General features: G+C 37.8%; 1 protein-coding gene across 3 annotated transcripts in view; it reads right to left on the reverse strand.

The window, feature by feature from the left end:
• Nucleotides 1-11,909: 11,909 nt before the first annotated feature.
• The window catches only part of NEBL (nebulette), a 246,448-nt gene continuing 239,885 nt past the window's right edge, over nucleotides 11,910-18,472 (reverse strand). For 2 of the 3 annotated variants that reach the window (XM_090142925.1, XM_031614513.2), the window contains one exon: nucleotides 11,912-17,226. In XM_090142925.1, coding sequence (XP_089999051.1) covers nucleotides 17,050-17,226 — 177 coding nt within the window. In that variant the 3' untranslated portion in view covers nucleotides 11,912-17,049. Of the gene's footprint in view, nucleotides 17,227-18,472 lie in introns of all 3 variants that reach the window. The other variant, XM_090142924.1, reaches the window with a different exon arrangement.

The raw sequence follows: 18,472 nt of genomic DNA on the forward strand, positions 1-18,472 counted from the left end.
CAATGGATGGGGAACTGGCTGCAGAATTGAATCCAGAGAGTGGTGGTCAATGGTTCAATGTCTGGATGGAGAACAGCGAGGACTGGTGACCCCCTCAAGGGTCAGTGCTGGGGCCAGTTCTCTTTATTAGCTTCATCAATGACATCAACAGTGAGTGGAGCACACCCTCAGCAAGTCTGCTGATGACACCAAGCCGTGGGATGCAGTTAACACACACGAAGGACGGGATGCCATACAGAAGGACTTAGATGGGCTTGAGCAGTGGACCCATGAGAACTTCATCAGGTTCAACAAATCCAAGTGTAAGATCTTGCTCCTGGGTTGAGGCAACAGCCACTACCAATACAAGCTCAGGGATGAAAGAATTAAAAAGGGTAGATTTAGGTTAGATATAAGTCTTTTACAGTGAGGTTGTTGAGGCACTGGAACAGATTTCTCATCCCTGGAGATTTTCAAGGCGCAGCTGGATCACTCTCTGGACAACCTCTACTAGCTATGAATGTCCCTGTTCATTGCAAGGGAATTGAACTAGATGACCCTTAAAGGTCCCTTTCAACTCTAAAGATTATGATTCAATGAAAATAAAAATTCTGAGATTGAATTCAAGCTCTTATATATTAAGCTCTGTTCTTTATTACATTCACAGAACAGAGTGAACGCAATGGAGGGATCTAGAAATTCTGTAATCTGAATTAATTAGGTAATTGCTTTTAGAGGAAAAACAACGTATATACAAGCTGAAAGCAGTTTTTGAATTCTCACTAGGAAGGTTATGTAGAAATAGAAAGTTATTGTGACTGAAAAAGAGAATACTTAGACAATTTTCAAAAAAGCATCACAGTGGTATTCATTAAGGTCTGAGAGAATAATTAAGAAATTGAATAAATCACAAAATGCTTATTTAAAAAATTCAAAGTAGTGGAGATTCCACAAAAGGAACCACAGCATCTACACTCTATTTGGAAAAGGGCAGTCATGGCTAACCATTTAGCAGTCACTTTAGTACACTCACATGTAATAGAGAAGAATCCCAACATAATGTTGGAAGAAGGAACCTTCAATGTACTGCTTCCCAGAGGTCATTCCTAGCTGGAGCCAGTCTTCGTTTATACTCAGAGGGGTGAAGTCACATGGCCAGATCTACACATTAGCCTGAGTTTGAATTCACTTTCATCCCAAATGCTCTGATTATCAATATTACTTTTCCACTGCTGTGTTCTCCAGCCATAGTTTGGAGCACATCAACTGGATCTTTAAGGCCAGGAAACCCAGGTGTAGTGTAGAGCCGCAGAGGGCCAGGTACACTGGTACAAGCACCACCCCTGAGAGGGGTGAAAGAAAGCAGTAAAGGAAATACAATTTTGTAGAAGATTATAGAAGGAACAAGTGGAGCTATAACAGGAGCAGATTTCCTAAAACGCCCAAGGGGATTAGCAGCCAATCCTCAGCAGTGCCCAGTGGAAGAAATGCTGCGCACACTCAATCATAATAATGAGGCTCAGTGAGGTAGAAGTTCTCCTTTGCCCTGTGATTCTGCTGAATCTGCAGAAGGAACAAAGAGAAATGGGGGAAATTCAGAGAACTGAAATTATTTGCAAGTGACATACAAACAAATTCTTAGGAGAAGAATAAGTCTGGTAAGTATGGAAAAGAGATTAAAGCTATGCTCATGTAGAAAGCAGCTATATAAAGAAAAGGAAATGCTTTATCATGTCTGCAGTACACGTCAGGAGGCCATATGAAGAAATCAAATATTTAGGAACCTTCAATCATGGATGATCCTGACACTTAGATTATAACAGCTTGGAAAGGTATATCCTCATATCTGAGCTGGAACACTCCACACTAGACTCACAATTGGTCTCGAAACATGAAAGGAAGCAACATCTGGTAACCCCTGGCTGAGCAGAGCCCCCCTCTGCTTCAGGGTGTTTGTTGTCTGCTGGCACAACTGTGTTATAATAATACAACACTCTTGAATAAAGTCAGATTCAGAAAAAAGTCTCCCAAATCAACACTGAACTGCAAATGCTCATGTACACATGTGTAAGCAGAGGTGTGCATATGTGTATCCACACATATAGAGAAACAGTTTGGCTTTATGAATATGAGCACTATACCTCTCTGGTTAGGATAGGGGGCACACTGTGTAAGCTTATTCTTTTGCATTAACTCCATTAATATCAATGCAGCAGCAGTGAAGTAGGAATAAAGTTCTCATGAAATACCACCAGTCTTGCAAAGCTTAACCTCCTGCATATTAAAAAACAAAACAAAACAAAAAAAAAACTTGGATGAATCCAAATAGGAGATGATTTTCAAACTTGTATTGCCTGAGCAACAAACTGCTATTTCAAATCAAAGCTTAAGCAGCAATAAAAGTTCATTTTAATGGAATTATGTGAAATAAAATTACTGCAATTATCTCCAGCACTTGTATGCTGTCTCCTCATTTAAAAGAAAAAGGAACTGTATCAAAGATATTAATTTATTTGAATCAAATTTGGAGTAGATCAGGTAATGAAGATGCAGTGCATGTCACCACAAGCAGAGGTTTGGGGAGGAAAATCCTGTCAATGTAGCAGTAGTTCTCTCTACAGCAGATTAATTTGTTCTAACAGCATAATGAAACTTCTGCTGCTGTAGAACCTCAGTGCAGCTTCTTGATTGTGCCTCCTGCATGGCTCTCTTCTTACAGTTCTGTATGGCATTTTGTACACATGTTTAACTTGACAAACTTCCAAGTCATCACCGCAGTCACCACCTAACTAATGTTTCTTAGTCATTATTGCTGCTCAGGGAGAATGTAAGCATTTTTAAGCACTAAGACACCTTTACACAGTACAGAAATATTTGGTGTCAATATGTTTAAGTGTTAAATCACAAAATCTGACTGGCTCATCTCATCTGATCCAGTAATAAATAACGAAATAGAACGCATTTTTAGTCCTTCATTATTTCTGCTGTTCATGTGCAACAGGGAAGCAGATTTTGCAATCAGCTCACACCACCAGAGCCTTTTGATTTTCTGCAGAAATATTAGTTTTCATTCTAATTAAATATAGAGTACAGTTTTTATTTAAAACACAATTAACATACACATTTATGCACATAACAAGACGCTTACCAGGCTACACTCTGCTGCTAATTCTGATCATTTACAGATAATTTCAGTTCTAACCTAAGAATTTTTAATGGTGCACATCTGCCCCCTTGTGCCAGTATGACATGGCTGTCTTTTTTACTGCTTAGGGAATCTGAAGCTATGGCTCCCAGTCCTTTAAGGCTGCTTTAAAATCTCACATGAAGGTACTTCCCTCCTCAGTTTTCCATTCATCATACATGAGAAAAGGGGAAAACAGATATTATATGCCTTGTTCTCAGCTCTTGGGCTTTTTTTTTTTCTAAAGCTGTGGAGAAAAGTAAAAAAATGCAAACAGTGACGTAGCTATCAGCAGTGTGTGTATCAGGAGGATTACAGGAAATAACCACAGCAACTGGCAGTTTCTGCACATCTTCATCACCAACTGCAGCAGCTGCACAAGGTGAAGGGACCTTTGCTCCCATCACAGCAGGAAAATGTCCAAATAAAAAATAAATGGGGAAAGCTGCTCTGCACTTCAACAAGAAAAAAAATAAGAATCTATGAAGGCTTGTTTTCAGGAAATTCCCAACGTGCATGGGAAACTCTAGGCCAAGGGAGGCAGTGAGTGCTTTGAATTTCATTTGAAGCAAAAATGAATACATTTTACCACAACAATGCTCCTCCTGTTCCTCCAATGTTTTGGTGAGTTTTTTTTAGTTGTAAGGTATGGTTTGGAGACTGTGAAAGAAATTTGTAACAAGTGCTCACTCAGGAGAAATGGTCCTCAATCACCCACCACTCTTCCATGCTCTCTGCAAGAGAAAGTGAGTGCTGGGGCTCAGTCTGAGGACCCAAGGCAGGTCTCAGGGGCATCTCTGGGACTGCAGCTTCCCAGGCCCAAACCCCTCTGCTGGCTGGGCTCCACCTCCAGACACTGTGACCCAACTGCCCTCCTGCACAGCTCCCACTGGGCAGACAGGACTTAATAAGTCATGACACATGTCAGCCACACAGGACATACTGAGCCAGAGCTGTATGCAATATAATGTCCCTGTGCCCTTGAAAGAACAGAGTGATATCACAGTAAAGACCAAATGTCTATATTATTTATATTTGTTTCCTGAAGTACTATTTATCTGTTAGAAATAAATTGCTGGGATGACTTCCGTGTCTTAAAGGGCAAATTTCAAGTAATCAGCTATCCTTTAAACCATTCCTGGCTATGTCGTATCATTTCATAAGCCTGATAGCTGCATTTTTGCCAACCGAAACCTGAAGATTCAACAAAACAAAGGAAAAGAATGGAGGAGGAGCCATTTCCTCAGAGAGGAATTATGAAAGTTGTTTAATTTTCCTCATTGTTACTATGTTAGAACAGTAATATTTCATGTTCCTCACAACACAGTCAGTAACACAGAGGGAATGTGTCCAACCAAAGGGAAAAGACACAGGTTACTTGGCTGACTTATCTAAAGGCTAACGGAGGAAATGACACCTAAACTAATATTTTGCATTTCACTCTCTTTAAGACTTTACCAAGCTGTAAATCCCAAAACTTTCCATTGCCACAAAACAAGTCTTCCAAAAAAGCTGCCAGACATGGAACCACTGACAGATAGGAAGTCCAACAATTCCTATTTGTTATTTTCAATGTTTATTTTCCCTCACTAGTAATAGCATATGCCTTATTTCTCAATAATTTCACTTTCGGTATTAATTATTCTAAAAGTATTATCTTCTAAAAACAAGGACAAGCAAAGGATGTATTTCACCACAAAGTGCAAGTTTACATTTCTACAGACAGTAATCAATACCTAACTCACGTTATTTGCTAATATTTCAGTGGAGAGAGAAAGATTAAGCTCAACTTCTGTTCTACTGACAGAATTTGTGTCAGTAGACTTAATTTTAAAACTAATTTCCAAGACATATGTAGTTTTAAATTGCTTATATCTATTTTGGGGGAGGCTATTCACTTATCAACACAAACTGAAAAAATATAAGATGACTTAAATAAATTATATAAGAGTTTGAATGTTTTTTGGCTTAACAATTCCCTTACTAATAGTATTTTAAGCAGATTACAATGGATCAACACACACATCATAAAATTCAATAGAGCTAAACTTGGCCATTAACCATACATGAACTGGCCTTGATAAGGGTGCAGAAAGTATAGCATCTAGTGCTAAAAAGGAGTATGAAGTTTAACAGTATTTAAGTGTCTAAACCTAGAGCCTCTGATTATTATTTTCATCATAACCAATCCAGAAAAGCCTATGTGCCACCAAGCAATTTCATCTTACACAGCAGCATTAGTCCAGCTTTAAAAGAGGCTGGTTAAATACTGGAAAACACCATGCAGCAGAGAGTTTAACACACTCACTTTCACAGTTTCTTGACAGGAGGGAAAAAATGCTGAAGTCAGAATCAATCATAGAATCACAGGATGGCTTGCATTAGAAGGGACTACAAATGTCATCTGGTTCCATACCCCTGCTGTGAGCAGGGCTGCCACCCACCCCATAGATCAGGCTGCCCCCTCTGCCTTATTCCTTATTTTTGCCCCAGTCAAATAGACAGCATGATACAGACAAAAAATATGGCAGATTATAAAACCTTGTTTTGGATTCAGAAACAGAGTCCAGTTACCCTGATGTAACCCATGGGTTCTCAGCATTGCTTTACAAAATCAGATAAACAGTTCAGTCTTGTACAGAATGCCTCAGTACCAATTTATAGAGAATTCAATTGAGAAAAAGCATCTTAAAATAAACCAGTGCTTAGACTAAGTAGGTTTTTTTCCACCTACCTTATTAGACTGTGAAGTTCTAGTCCAGTTGAATGTTTCATTGGGCCATGAGGATCACCGCACATGTCAGTAAGACACGAGAAGCCTAAGAAACAATATTGTTTCTTAGTCAAAATTCATGTAACCCTAAAATACGTATTCCCTAAATGAGCAGCTTTTAAAGAATGAAAACTTTGTGAGGTATTGAACTGTACATGCATCAGGGATCATATATACACCTTGGTGGCCAAATTAGATTGATTGTGACCAGCAAATTTGCTTCTATTTTAAATCATTTTGAACCAGCTCAGATCACAGTTCTGTCCTTCTTGTAGGAGAGTGAGTACATCCTGCATATATTCACTATATTTGAGACCAATTTAGCAGTGCTGGTAAAAAGAAAAAAGGCTTAAAATAAGAAAACATACAACTTAGACTGACAGAAGGCCCACCCCATGAGCATATTTGATGTATTCTTCTGACTTGGCTGTCATATTTTGAGAAGCAGAAGTAGAAAGCAGTAGAACAACAACAACAACAAAAAAGACAAGCAGCAACTAGTCAAAACAAAATCTAAAATCAATCTGTCCAAAAGCAGCTGCAGTTTCATTTAGTTGACAGCATCTGGAGTAGAAACCAAGCTGCTAAGTTGTACTTTACTAATCTCACAGAGCACCAGTACCACAGTAATAAATAAATTTTTTGAAGGGCTGATAAACTGAGAAATCCCTCATACGATTCTGATTGGTGGTTGCTTAAATATTGAGATTGTAGGCTGTTGTCTCTGTAGAACATTTTCCCTTTCCCAATCACTGTGCAACAGAGCACCACAGCCAGTGGCATTTGGACAAAGAATATACTGCTTGTTTTGGTATGTTGCTTACGGATAGAAAAAAAGAGCTTGGGGGATGGAAAATATTTCATAGCAGAGCGAAGAAGGTTAAGTATTTAAAGTATTCCAATATTTGGTTTTTTTTCCTTCTCACAAAGGGACACGACAAAAAACAAGGCAAAGCAAAATAATGCTAGAAGTTGTTAAGGTCAACAGAAAATGCAGAGACTAAAGTAGAAGTTCATTTAAGTAACAGAACCTTAGATACTTTAGGATTTAAAAGCATAACTTTAAATTGCTCTGTTCTAAGATCTTATCCCTGCCCTTGCAACTGTTATTTTCTGCCAAAGATTACTTTCTCAAACAACACAATAGGTCATGCTGTGAGGAACAGAGCTTTCCCATCAGTTTTTTGAAACAGAAGAAAAGATAAAGGTTGGACGTGCAAGCAAGCCAAATGTCAACCCAAATGACTCCCTAGCCTGGCATTCAGCCTGCTTGTTTGCTCCACTTTGCACACGGTTTAAAACTACCAAATAAACTTTCTCCACTTCCATAATGCTGAAGGAATTGTATAAACTGCACAGTTAATTAGTTGATTATAAATAATCGTCACCTAATTGTCATCTAACTCTTGTGGGTTTTTTTGTTTTTTTTTGTTTTTTTTTTTGAACTGCTGGAGTAGAAATGAAAATGACAGGCTATTGAATAGCTGGGTCACTCAAATAAATGCATGAACTCCGTTCAGTTGAACTACTTGCCAGCAAGATTTAATATGTCATTTATCCCATCTAACTTGAGACAAGCACACTGCAAAATAGCTGCAGTCATCAAGATCAGTCTTAACAATACCTTGGAACCTAATGAGCCTAATTCATTTTTTAGATGCATGCTTCCTAAGGTCAGTGAAGCCATGAAACTGTAAGATATCAATGTCATCCTGAGAGGAAATATAAATTAGGAAAAAGTGTTTATTTTATAATGGCACATTTATTTATAGAAAGGTTGAATGTTTGGTACAGACAATCTTGTCTAACAGATATCCTGTCTGATGAATTAGGAATTAGTAGAACTAGGAAATAGGTCTCAGTAAGCAGGCTACTGCCTATCAACTACATCATCCACTGTGAGCAACACATTACACCTACACGGCATGAGACCTTTGATCAAATACTGGTGGAGAGGGAAAGACTCCTGAATCAAGAGTTCAGCCCACAATTAGGGATAAAATAAAGAAAACATAATGAAGATGCTAATGTTCTAAAGAAATGAATGAATGAGACACAATAAGGCAGTGATAAACATGATCTCCTTCCTTCTTTCCTGAAAATAGCAGCTGAGCTTAAAGGAATCCGGGATGACCCAGAGGCAAGGAAGGAAAGTGAGAAAATGAAAGTACACTCAGGATGACTCTTCTTCACCGTTCAAAGCTGAGTCAACAGAAACATAGTACTCTTTAGGGTAAATGGGCACATTAGTCCTCTGCTAAAAGTGCTCAACAGAATAACAGGTAGCTAAGTTGTGCTAAAGATTTGAATCTCAATGTGGGAACTATAGAAGCCAGGGTGTGTCATGAAGGCCTGACCATAAAAGTCCCAAGCCCGATGGGTTCAGTGACAAAGGTTTGCTGAAAGGAGGCAAAAAGTCAAGATAAGCAGTGAAGCCAGAACACCACTGCTGGAAGAGAAGGGAAGAATGGGGAGGTGAGTGCCAAATACAGTTCTGATGATTTAGCACCTCCATGGGCTCGACCAATGAACACTGGCATTTTTCAACCATTTGAAAATTCTCTTAGTGCCTCAGAGGTCTAAAAGAGACATTTCAACAATGTCTCCACATCCAGTCAAAGATATTGCTCAAAGCAACAGAATCCTGGAGGCTGTAATTTATGGCTTGAAGAACAATTACAAAAGCTGCCTTTTTTTTGTGAAATCACTGAGAATTTATGTTCATATGCCAAGCAGGATTTTAAGAGCCAGCTGTTAATGCATGGAGAAAATTGCATACATGTCTCTTTGTAGAAAAAAGAGCCAGTAGAGCAACAGGCCAGTAGACTTCACAATAAGAACAGCCCTCTTCATGTGTAGATTTTATCAGCAGCAAGCAGATAAAAAAGAAACCAAAGTTAAAATATGTAACAGCCATGGACTGTCTAAAATCTTTTTAGGGCACAATGCACACACATGAATCGCCAGTTTCTGCTGTAGTAAAACACATACTTAGCACATAGTGCATTATCTTCGTGGTGCAGGTGACCTCCATGGCACATCTTCTCATGCTGGTACTCGCACAGTTCAGAGTTAGGAACACATTGCAGTGCCATGGGCTCCATTTTCAAAGGATTTCCTCCAGCAGAGCACAAGAACATACAGTTTAAACCAACTGACAATACAATCTGAAGTCTAATTTTCTGGAAGGATAAATTTGCCCTTATGAATTCTCCAGTGATTGGCCTGAGAATGGGATTCAGATTAATTGCTCAAAAGCTGATTAGATATCTGCACACTATACTACAGTCCGTTTGACACTACAGCATAAAGACAGGCTGTGCACAGCCATACAAGTATTGCTCAGATTACGCGTTAGTTGTTCAGCCAGCACTCTCAGACATATATTGACTAGCATCAATCTCTGCAGCAAAACTAGAATAAGAAATCTGCGCCTTTTCACCTCAATCATTCCTTCCCACTCACATCATGCTCTTTCCTATATTGCTGTTCATGCAACAAATTAATCACTGAGACAATGATAATAAAAACAACAACTTGTGAGCAAAAAAAAAAAGAAAACCACAAAGATTATTGTTAATTTGTATCATTTGGTGATAACATGCCAGTGCATCCCACATGTTGCCATATGGATAAACACTGCAGGCCAGAATCGGAACCATGGTAGCTTGAGCAACAGGAGGGCAGGCAGCACTTATCACAGCCAGTGCATCAGGCAACAATTCCCTCAGCACAAATAACACACTGTGAGATTAACTTACTCTTGCTAATTAAAACAACAGAGAAAATCAAAAGTCAAGTCCGAAGATCAGAAATGAAGACGTATTAAAAGCAGAGATAGCTGGAAACATTCAGCTGGGCCAATATACAGTGTGGAAGGTCTTGACAAGACCTTCTAGAGCCACTATGTAGATCTTTTTGATAATAATAATCTACAGGGTCTGTAAAGACTGAACACCGTATTCCTTTCAGTCCTGTGTTACAAGAGCTCCTCCAAAAGTAATGCCACCCATTTTATTGTGTTAACCCATGACATCAGACGCAGATGTTGGTGGCATGGCAACAAAGGTTGAACATTCCTTCCACTACATTTTGTTTCCATGCAATGGATGGCTGCAGAGGGGCCATCTGACAGAAAGGCATCTGACATGCAAGTGCCTATAAAGCAATGGAGAGGAATTGAATTCCTCCACATGGAAAAAAATTGCACTCACTGATATTCATTGATGCTTACTGAATGTTTAAGGAGACCAAGCAGTGGAAGTGCGCACAGTGAGGTGGTGGATGGTGTGTTTCAGCAGTGGTTCCAATGTCGCAAAAGACAAGCCATGTTCCAGATGGCCATGCACAGCTGACACATCACAAAATTATGTCCGTCTCGATAAGCTCACCCACACAAATAGGCAATTTATGACCAGGGAACTGTGTATGGAGCCAAATATCAACTTCAATGTGGTAGAGATGATGCTGACAATGCTGGAATACCACAAAGTTCGCACCAGCTGGGTCCCATGAATGCTCACACAGGAGCAAAAAGAACACTCTATGCAAATTTTTCAGGACCTACTAAATGCATATGAGGCTGAAGGTGACAATTTTCTGGAACACTTCATTACCAGTGACAACATGTGGTGTCACCAAAGGAACCAAAGTCAAAACAGCAGTCCATGGAGTGGTAGCATGTGAATTCCCCATCAGAGAAAAAACGGAGACCTCAGTGGGTAAAGTGATGTGCATTGTATTTTGGGACAGAAATGTGGTCCTCGTTCTGGATTTTCTGGAAAATGGACGAACCAACATGTCCAACCACAAACACTGCTACGTTGACTAAGCTGAAGGCTTGCAGTTCCAGAGTCAGGCCAGAGAAGAAGACAACCTTTCTCTTGCAACATAATAATGCCAGACCCCATACCAGTTTGAAGACTGTGGAGCACATTGCCAATCTTGGCTGGACTATTGTACCACATCCACTGTATAGCCCGGATTTGGTGCCTTCTGACTTTCAGCTCTTTAAGTCAACGAAAGATGGACAGCATGGGCAACATTTTCCTAGTAATGACTCTGTCATAGCAGCTGTGAAACAATGGATCATCTTCACTGGTGCAGATTTTTATGAGTGCAACATACAGATTCTCGTTCATTACTAGCAAAATTGGACAGCTATTGGCGATGACTATGCTGGAAAAAAAAATTTTTGTAGCTGAAAATTTTCTCTATCAAATAGTGTTATCATGCTCTTTGTATCTGTTGTAGTTTCCACAGATATAATTAGGAGGCTCTACTTTTGGAGCAATCTAAATAGATTTGACACTGCTACTGAATATGAACACAATTCTTTCAAATGCTGAACAAACACTGTCACATCCTGCCCTGACTCCTACAGACTTAACATCAGCAGCTCAAAGGGCAAGATCCTTCACCTGAAATATATATTTAGGATAGAGTTAAAAAATCAAGTATTCCAGTTGTTCTAGCACATTATGGAGAGATTTGCAAGTAAAACACATCCCAATTTCCCAACATTAATTCTGGCACCTCTTAAGTCTTTTTTCTTATTGAAAATCATTGTTTCTTATGATATATATATAGGTTGGATTCTGGAATACTGAAGGCATTTAAAGATATAAAAGCATAACAAAATATGGAATCAAAGCTGGCTGTGTAATTGATTAAACTTCATAAGTGCTAACATGTATTTCCTAAATTAGCTTGGTAGCAGATGTGTATAACTTACCTAGAATGAACTAACCAACTTAATTTATACCTGTCATTTGTTCCCATTCATTGTTATCAGCCTTCTTCAAAGTAACACTCTACAAAAATTGTGCATTTAACACTGAAATTAATAAAATATATCCTTAAGCAAAACAATCTTCTTCAGGTGCTTCTGGTAGAACAGTTCCAAGGTACTTCTGGACTTTATTTCAATTTAAATTTTAATACAATTCTATGAAAATAATCTATTCATATAAGTAAACAGAGATAGCCCAAGACCCATATTTGTATTTAAAGCTGTATTTAAGAGGATAGTAACACAAGTTATTTTCATTAGTGTTGCACTGACAGCACACCTGATCAAATGCCTATTCAAAGATCAGAAAACCAGTATCAGCCAAATCAGAGGACCTCATTCACTTACTACCTTTGTTTATTTAAACAAAACAAGGGACATAGAATGTAACTTACTGTTCTAAAGGGTTACAAACAGACTGAAAAGGCTAATCAACCCTTTGAGAAGAGTGCATTTCTGAAATAAACTGCTGTTTTCTAAAACATTTCTTGATATCAAGCTTGAAATAGCACTATATATTCCTCTTCAGTTTGAAAAGTCACAGCATCCCTACTTAGTTAGAACAATACACAGGTTCAGTAGCTTATTTTAATGGGCACAGTAGCTTTGCAGAGGATTGATTATGAATATAATACATACATAGTGCTAGGTTTAACATTTTATTTGAATGACTTTTAATGTTATGCAAAATAAATTGTTATGTTACATCCACTGTGACATCAACTAAAATGTGAACTAGTTTGCATAGGTTAGTACTTTGGGCAGCATGATGTTGCTCTAGTCCACCAAGGCTTAAATATTCACAGTGTAGAGGAAAAAACAGGAATTAAAGCATTTCTACTAAAATATATTTTAATAGCTGGTGTTAACTTTCTGCATAACAAAAGCCAAATTAAGATGATACATCATATGATCCAGGAGTAAGTACATCTGTCCTTTGAAAAACAATTGTTACCTTCAGAACTTATACTCCCAAATACAGTAGTTTTGCAAGATAACTAAAACTTTTACACACTTGAAAGCAAACATAAGCCAAACTGCACAGCGGTTCATTTTTGCTTTTTATATCACACTGCAAAAACCAACAGCTGAGATTTTCCACATCATGCTAATCAATGTTAATACAGTCATTGCTGTCTTCCAACGGTCTAGCAACTTCTAAGAGTACTATTAAATACACATGATTGAAATGCTACAGTATAGCTTATCTTCCCCTCTAAAATAATAATAATTAAACAAATGTCAACAACAACTGGATTACAACTTAAGTACAATATGCAAATTCTATTTATCAGACACAAGAAGCATATGAAATTCCTTTCAATATATTGTTGTAATGCAGGCAGTTTAGGAAATATAGCTTTCAGGTTTTCTTTCAAAAAGGGAGATAGGATTCCTATTGCATAAAGCTGGATAAAATCACTAAAGCACTGCAAAATGGTTTACTCTTCTACAGCTCACCATACTTTGCATTTGCCAGCACATCAGTTTGGAGATCTTTCAACAGCATCTTTTGTCTGTTCCAGCATGTTATTGAAACATTTACTAAAGCTTATTCTGTATTTTAAATGGAGTATTAATCAACATAATTAAAATCTAACATTTTATACCCTGTACCACTTTCTGCCAAAGACTTACACACCATTTCTTTTTCATTGTACAAAATGGCATGCCACTGTACAATAAAAGCTAAAATTACTACCTTTTCCAAACATTGGAGACCTTCTGCATCCCCAAGTAACACTCGGTATGGACACATTTGTCACAAATACAATCCATGGGAGGTGAATCTCTGTCAAATCTCAATCTGTTGAAGTGGTTTATGGTACGTCAAATGTAATCAAGAAAACCCTGTTTCATCAAGATTAAATGCTAATGTTCTATAATGAAAAATGCAGGATCTGTAAGTAGCTTTGTTTAGAAAATGAAGATAAGCCAGGCAAGAAAAAGTAATGAAAAGCAAGGCACCCATTTGTTCTTGTGTATATGTATGAATGTGCTCTGTGTAGTTTTATTTATTTATATATAGATTAGTAAAAATGTTAGCATAACTTCCTCGTTTCTAAAATGCTTAAAATGGGAACATATGAGCTTCCAGACTGAAATTTGGAATATCTTGGGAAATTTTGTTCCTTAGAACTCTTTCCCCAGAAAAATGTTGTTAACAGGAAAAAAAGCACAGTGAGGAGATCATGCTGCGTTAAAAAGGAATGCACATTTTAAAGGTGACAGGACAGCATACAACATCTGTTTACCCCTCCATACCACTGCATGTAACAGGCTCCAACATATGCCTTGTAAAAGTTGTGCTGGCACAATTTGGTTGCTGACCTATTCTTCTTACATTGCAAATTTCAGATCTTATACAACAGTTTGAAAATAGCACTCTGATATTTTGTGGACTTTGATAGCACAGTTCAGAACACATCTGCACAATGGGAAAAAAGTTTGTTGTATATTAAAAAAGAGGAAACATTTCAAATGAACAATCATTGCTGAGTACATATAACATAAAAACCTGACTACATAAATGAGTACCTTAAAACAGATCTTAATAATTCTGCTGACATACCACTTCAGTGAGAAATACAATTCACATACTACTTTGCTTCCTTGACTTTTTTTATTTTGCAGTTGCTTTAGGTGCTTTGCCAGGCTACTGAATATTCAAAATTCATAAACAACATTTTATTTTGGTTGTTTAGCACATAGTTCTCCAATGAGATCAAATGCTCATTTTCTGATTTACTTTTCACTAGACATTCAACACTGGAAGCCATCTCCTCACTTACGAAGAAAGCAAGCTGATGTTGAGACTTGCTTTTCTGTAAGTGACTAAAATTTGCAATTTGATGCAAAATATCTGTTCGCTCCATTTCTTTGCATTCATGTCTGGTTAGCAAACTGCCAACTTGTTTGTATTGCTGTCAGCATTACAGAACAAATAGAGCAGCATAGCAGCAAGCGATAGCCAATTCTGCCCCAGGCATCATCAGAAAAATTTGTCAGCTACTTTAAGATAGGATTTCTCTCTTTGCTGTTGATGGCCAGTGATGAAAACCAATGCACAAACAGACTGCTTTTTTGAGAGTTTCTAGCTGTGCCTATCACAGCAGCCTTTTGAAAAACACCCATTTGACTTGCAAAGCTAGCAAATTTAATGTGGAAGTCACCAGTAATGCATCACGGTCTGTTACAGCCCTTGTCTTTCAAGTATTTAAAATGACAGCAGTGTAAGCCATACAGATTGCACATTTACAGGCTCACATCCCTGGTTTTAAACCACTTTTTTTGAAGTTAGATGCTCCCAGGTAGCTTTGGCCTTGAAATTACGCAGCAGACAAGAAAGTATAGACAATGTCATGACCTTTTTCCTCTTTTCTTTTTTTGTTTTTTTTCAAATGCAGTCATCCCACCCCCTGTTTGGCAGCCTGGGACTTGCCCCTTGTTAACAGGAAAAAAAAAAAAACACTTAAACTCTCCAATTCCTAATTGTACACAAAAATGGAGCTAGGAAGTATTTGCACTGACAGCTTTCAGATGCTGTAACAAATCCATACTGCCTTCCTTCTTTGTTGTTTAAACAGATAAGGCAGACTTCCTTATTTTGTGAAATATGACATACAAAATTATCTATAAATTCTGTAACAGTTCTACTCTTAACATTTCAGAAATGGGATAATGTCAGTGCAGGACCAACACGACAGCTACTCCAAAATTAACTTCTTTCTCATATGGTTGAATACTATAATCACATTATTAGCAAAAACATTATTTCTTCATTATTTCTTTATGTTTGTATGCATTCACATCAGTAAACTCCCACATGAACTGCTAATTCTCTTGTCTTTCCTCACAGAGTTTTATCTGGGAGGGAACACAGCACCTTCCTGGCATCCCCTTAAAGCAAGAGGAACTTCCTTGTGTTTCAAGCCTGTGACACAACTTCTCTTACAGGTCTGTTGTGTCACCAGATATTTTAAGCTCTTCTCTCAGTCTCATAGATTGAGACCTGGTTCCTTTATTTCCTAATCATAAGTTAACGGTCATCAAGGAGCAAGGTTTGTCAGCAAAATATTATTACTGTTTTCTACTCATGATGGAAACTGAAGCTTAATGGAATAGAGTATGTTGAAGGTTTGGGTGGGTCTTTTTTGCTAGTTTTCCCTTCAGTTTCAGTTATGAAAAGGAATAAATTTCAAAAGAAAGTTATGTTTCTCCTTCATTAATCATTTTGTAAACATACAACTCACTGTCAGATCATTAAAAATTTTGAAGGAAACTGAAATAGGCCATTGAGCTGAAATGCACTACAATAACCAGAGCTCTTCTCCACTCTTCAATGGAGGTGCAATTATTTCTGCAGCAGGGTAGGTACATTAGCTCATTAGCAAGGCAGCCATTAAGCAAGTTACTTGTGGTAAGATGAAGGGATGTGCCTGCATGCTTTGTGTGACTGCACAGCACCAGGGCCTCACACACACTATTTACAGCAGTACAGGGGAAAGTAAAGGAAGTAACGTTGCCCTAATGGAAGTTTATATTTAAATGCAAGGTATTATTTGAAGGAAACAGAAGACATGATAGCTTTTATAATCAAGATAATTTCTGCAAGGAATTTTCTGTGGGAAAGATACTGAAGAATCATGAAACCAGGCATGGATCTAACTGATGGACTAGGATGCAAGCCAAGCTGATAGAAGAGGTCACTGTGAAAAACACAAAAATAAAATGGGTAATCCAGGAATAAACGCAGGTGAGAGTTGGGAAATTTTTACTGTCAAAATAAACCTTTTTATTGTAAGGCTGCTGGGCAGTAGGTTTGTTGTTTTGGTTTTGTTTTTTGTTTTTTGTTTTTTTACAAACATATTACTTGGTATCATTTCAAATGATCGAATTCTCTAACTAACATTTTTATTTTTATGAGGATGCTAACTTCTCAAGCATTAGACGTATCCCATAAGAAGCGAATCAATTTTATGGTTACTATAAAGAGAAACAACCTCTTTGAGATGTAGGGAAAAGGTATTTTCCCTTTACAGCTAATTGATTTTATAGGATTCACAGCACCAGGCTTCCATATATGTTTTTTATTTTATTTTATTTTGAGGGAGCACTATTATAAGCCACGCTGTTTTCAAAGCTCTTGTTGTTTATTCATCCGTATTTAAAGGACTCTAAATTGGATTCTGAGTGAGAATGCAGACTGTCATAGTAGCAATAAAGTAATGAACATGTGGCCTTAAAAGATTCTTCTGACTTTTTCTAAAAGATTAGATTTTGAGTAAATCATAACAAAGCTCAAAGGACTAGAGACAAAAATTAGTTAACAAACTCAATATAATTTGCTGGAAGCATTCCTGTTTTCCCAGTTCTCTGAACAGTACCATACATCCAGCCATCATCAATTGGTTGCACGTTGATGATATAGTCACCATCCCTGAAGGAAACTTCATCTTCATCTTGAGCACTGTAGTCATACATAGCTCTGTATGTTCTCTGTTGAAGGAAAGAAAACAAATCTGTAAAGTCTCAGGCCTGAGCAGGAATAGTTTATCTCCCTTCTTTACTCAGAGGAAAAAAAAAAAAAGGGAAGGAAGGGAAGGAAGGGAAGGAAGGGAAGGAAGGGAAGGAAGGGAAGGAAGGGAAGGAAGGGAAGGAAGGGAAGGAAGGGAAGGAAGGGAAGGAAGGGAAGGAAGGGAAGGAAGGGAAGGAAGGGAAGGAAGGGAAGGAAGGGAAGGAAGGGAAGGAAGGGAAGGAAGGGAAGGAAGGGAAGGAAGGGAAGGAAGGGAAGGAAGGGAAGGAAGGGAAGGAAGGGAAGGAAGGGAAGGAAGGGAAGGAAGGGAAGGAAGGGAAGGAAGGGAAGGAAGGGAAGGAAGGGAAGGAAGGGAAGGAAGGGAAGGAAGGAGAAATCACACAAATTATCTGTTGAACAGAAGCAATACACCTCGTGCCCTGTCAAATATTCAAATAATATACTCACTTTTTCTGAGTACCAGAATAATTATTCATGTGAATCTACATGGTTCAAAGCCGACATAAACAAATATCAGGCTATCAGGCTACTCACTGTCTCTTGAAATCTTCCAGCTGTTGTTTCAAATATTGACTAGTAACATTTCTATGTCCTGCCATGGCCTGTTTCTATAGCCTCTTTGCATAATTCCCAAAAAGTTTCTGCTACATCTTCACTATAGATCATATTTTCATCTCTTTGAATGTCCTTCATCACATCGGTTTCTTACTCTAAATCAAGAATTACAAACATCTTTATTATGTAGTGAAAACAAGACAAAAAAATGTATGTCTCCAAAAATATTGTTTATGATACTCATTTTTAAATGCTCAGATAAAAGATTGATCTAAACAGAACAAGAATTCCTGTAGTTAGCTAAGCCAAATTTTTCTACACTTCTGTCAGCTGCAAGCAAAGATTTTCAATTTCTTCCTAAACAGAGTATTTATTTCCACTGACAATTTACAAAATGCTATGGTTTATTCAATTTTAAATTCCCAAGAGTGTTTTCTTCTTCTTTCCCTGTCTTTCAGATGAAATCAAAAGCAATTCAGGCATTATAGATAGTAACCAGTTGCTCTATCAGATATATATTTATACATTAAGATATCTGGATTAATTTTTCTGACAAAGTGTTTTAAATAGTAAAAAGCGTTTTCCTAGCTCAGGAAAACAACCCTGGATTAGTTTTAGTTCCACCTGATATATGGCATTTGAGTTTGTTTTTTA

This window comes from Phasianus colchicus, chromosome 6 (genome assembly GCF_987193195.1).
Source record: "Phasianus colchicus chromosome 6, bPhaCol1.hap1.1, whole genome shotgun sequence".
NCBI classification, from domain to species: Eukaryota; Metazoa; Chordata; class Aves; order Galliformes; family Phasianidae; genus Phasianus; species Phasianus colchicus.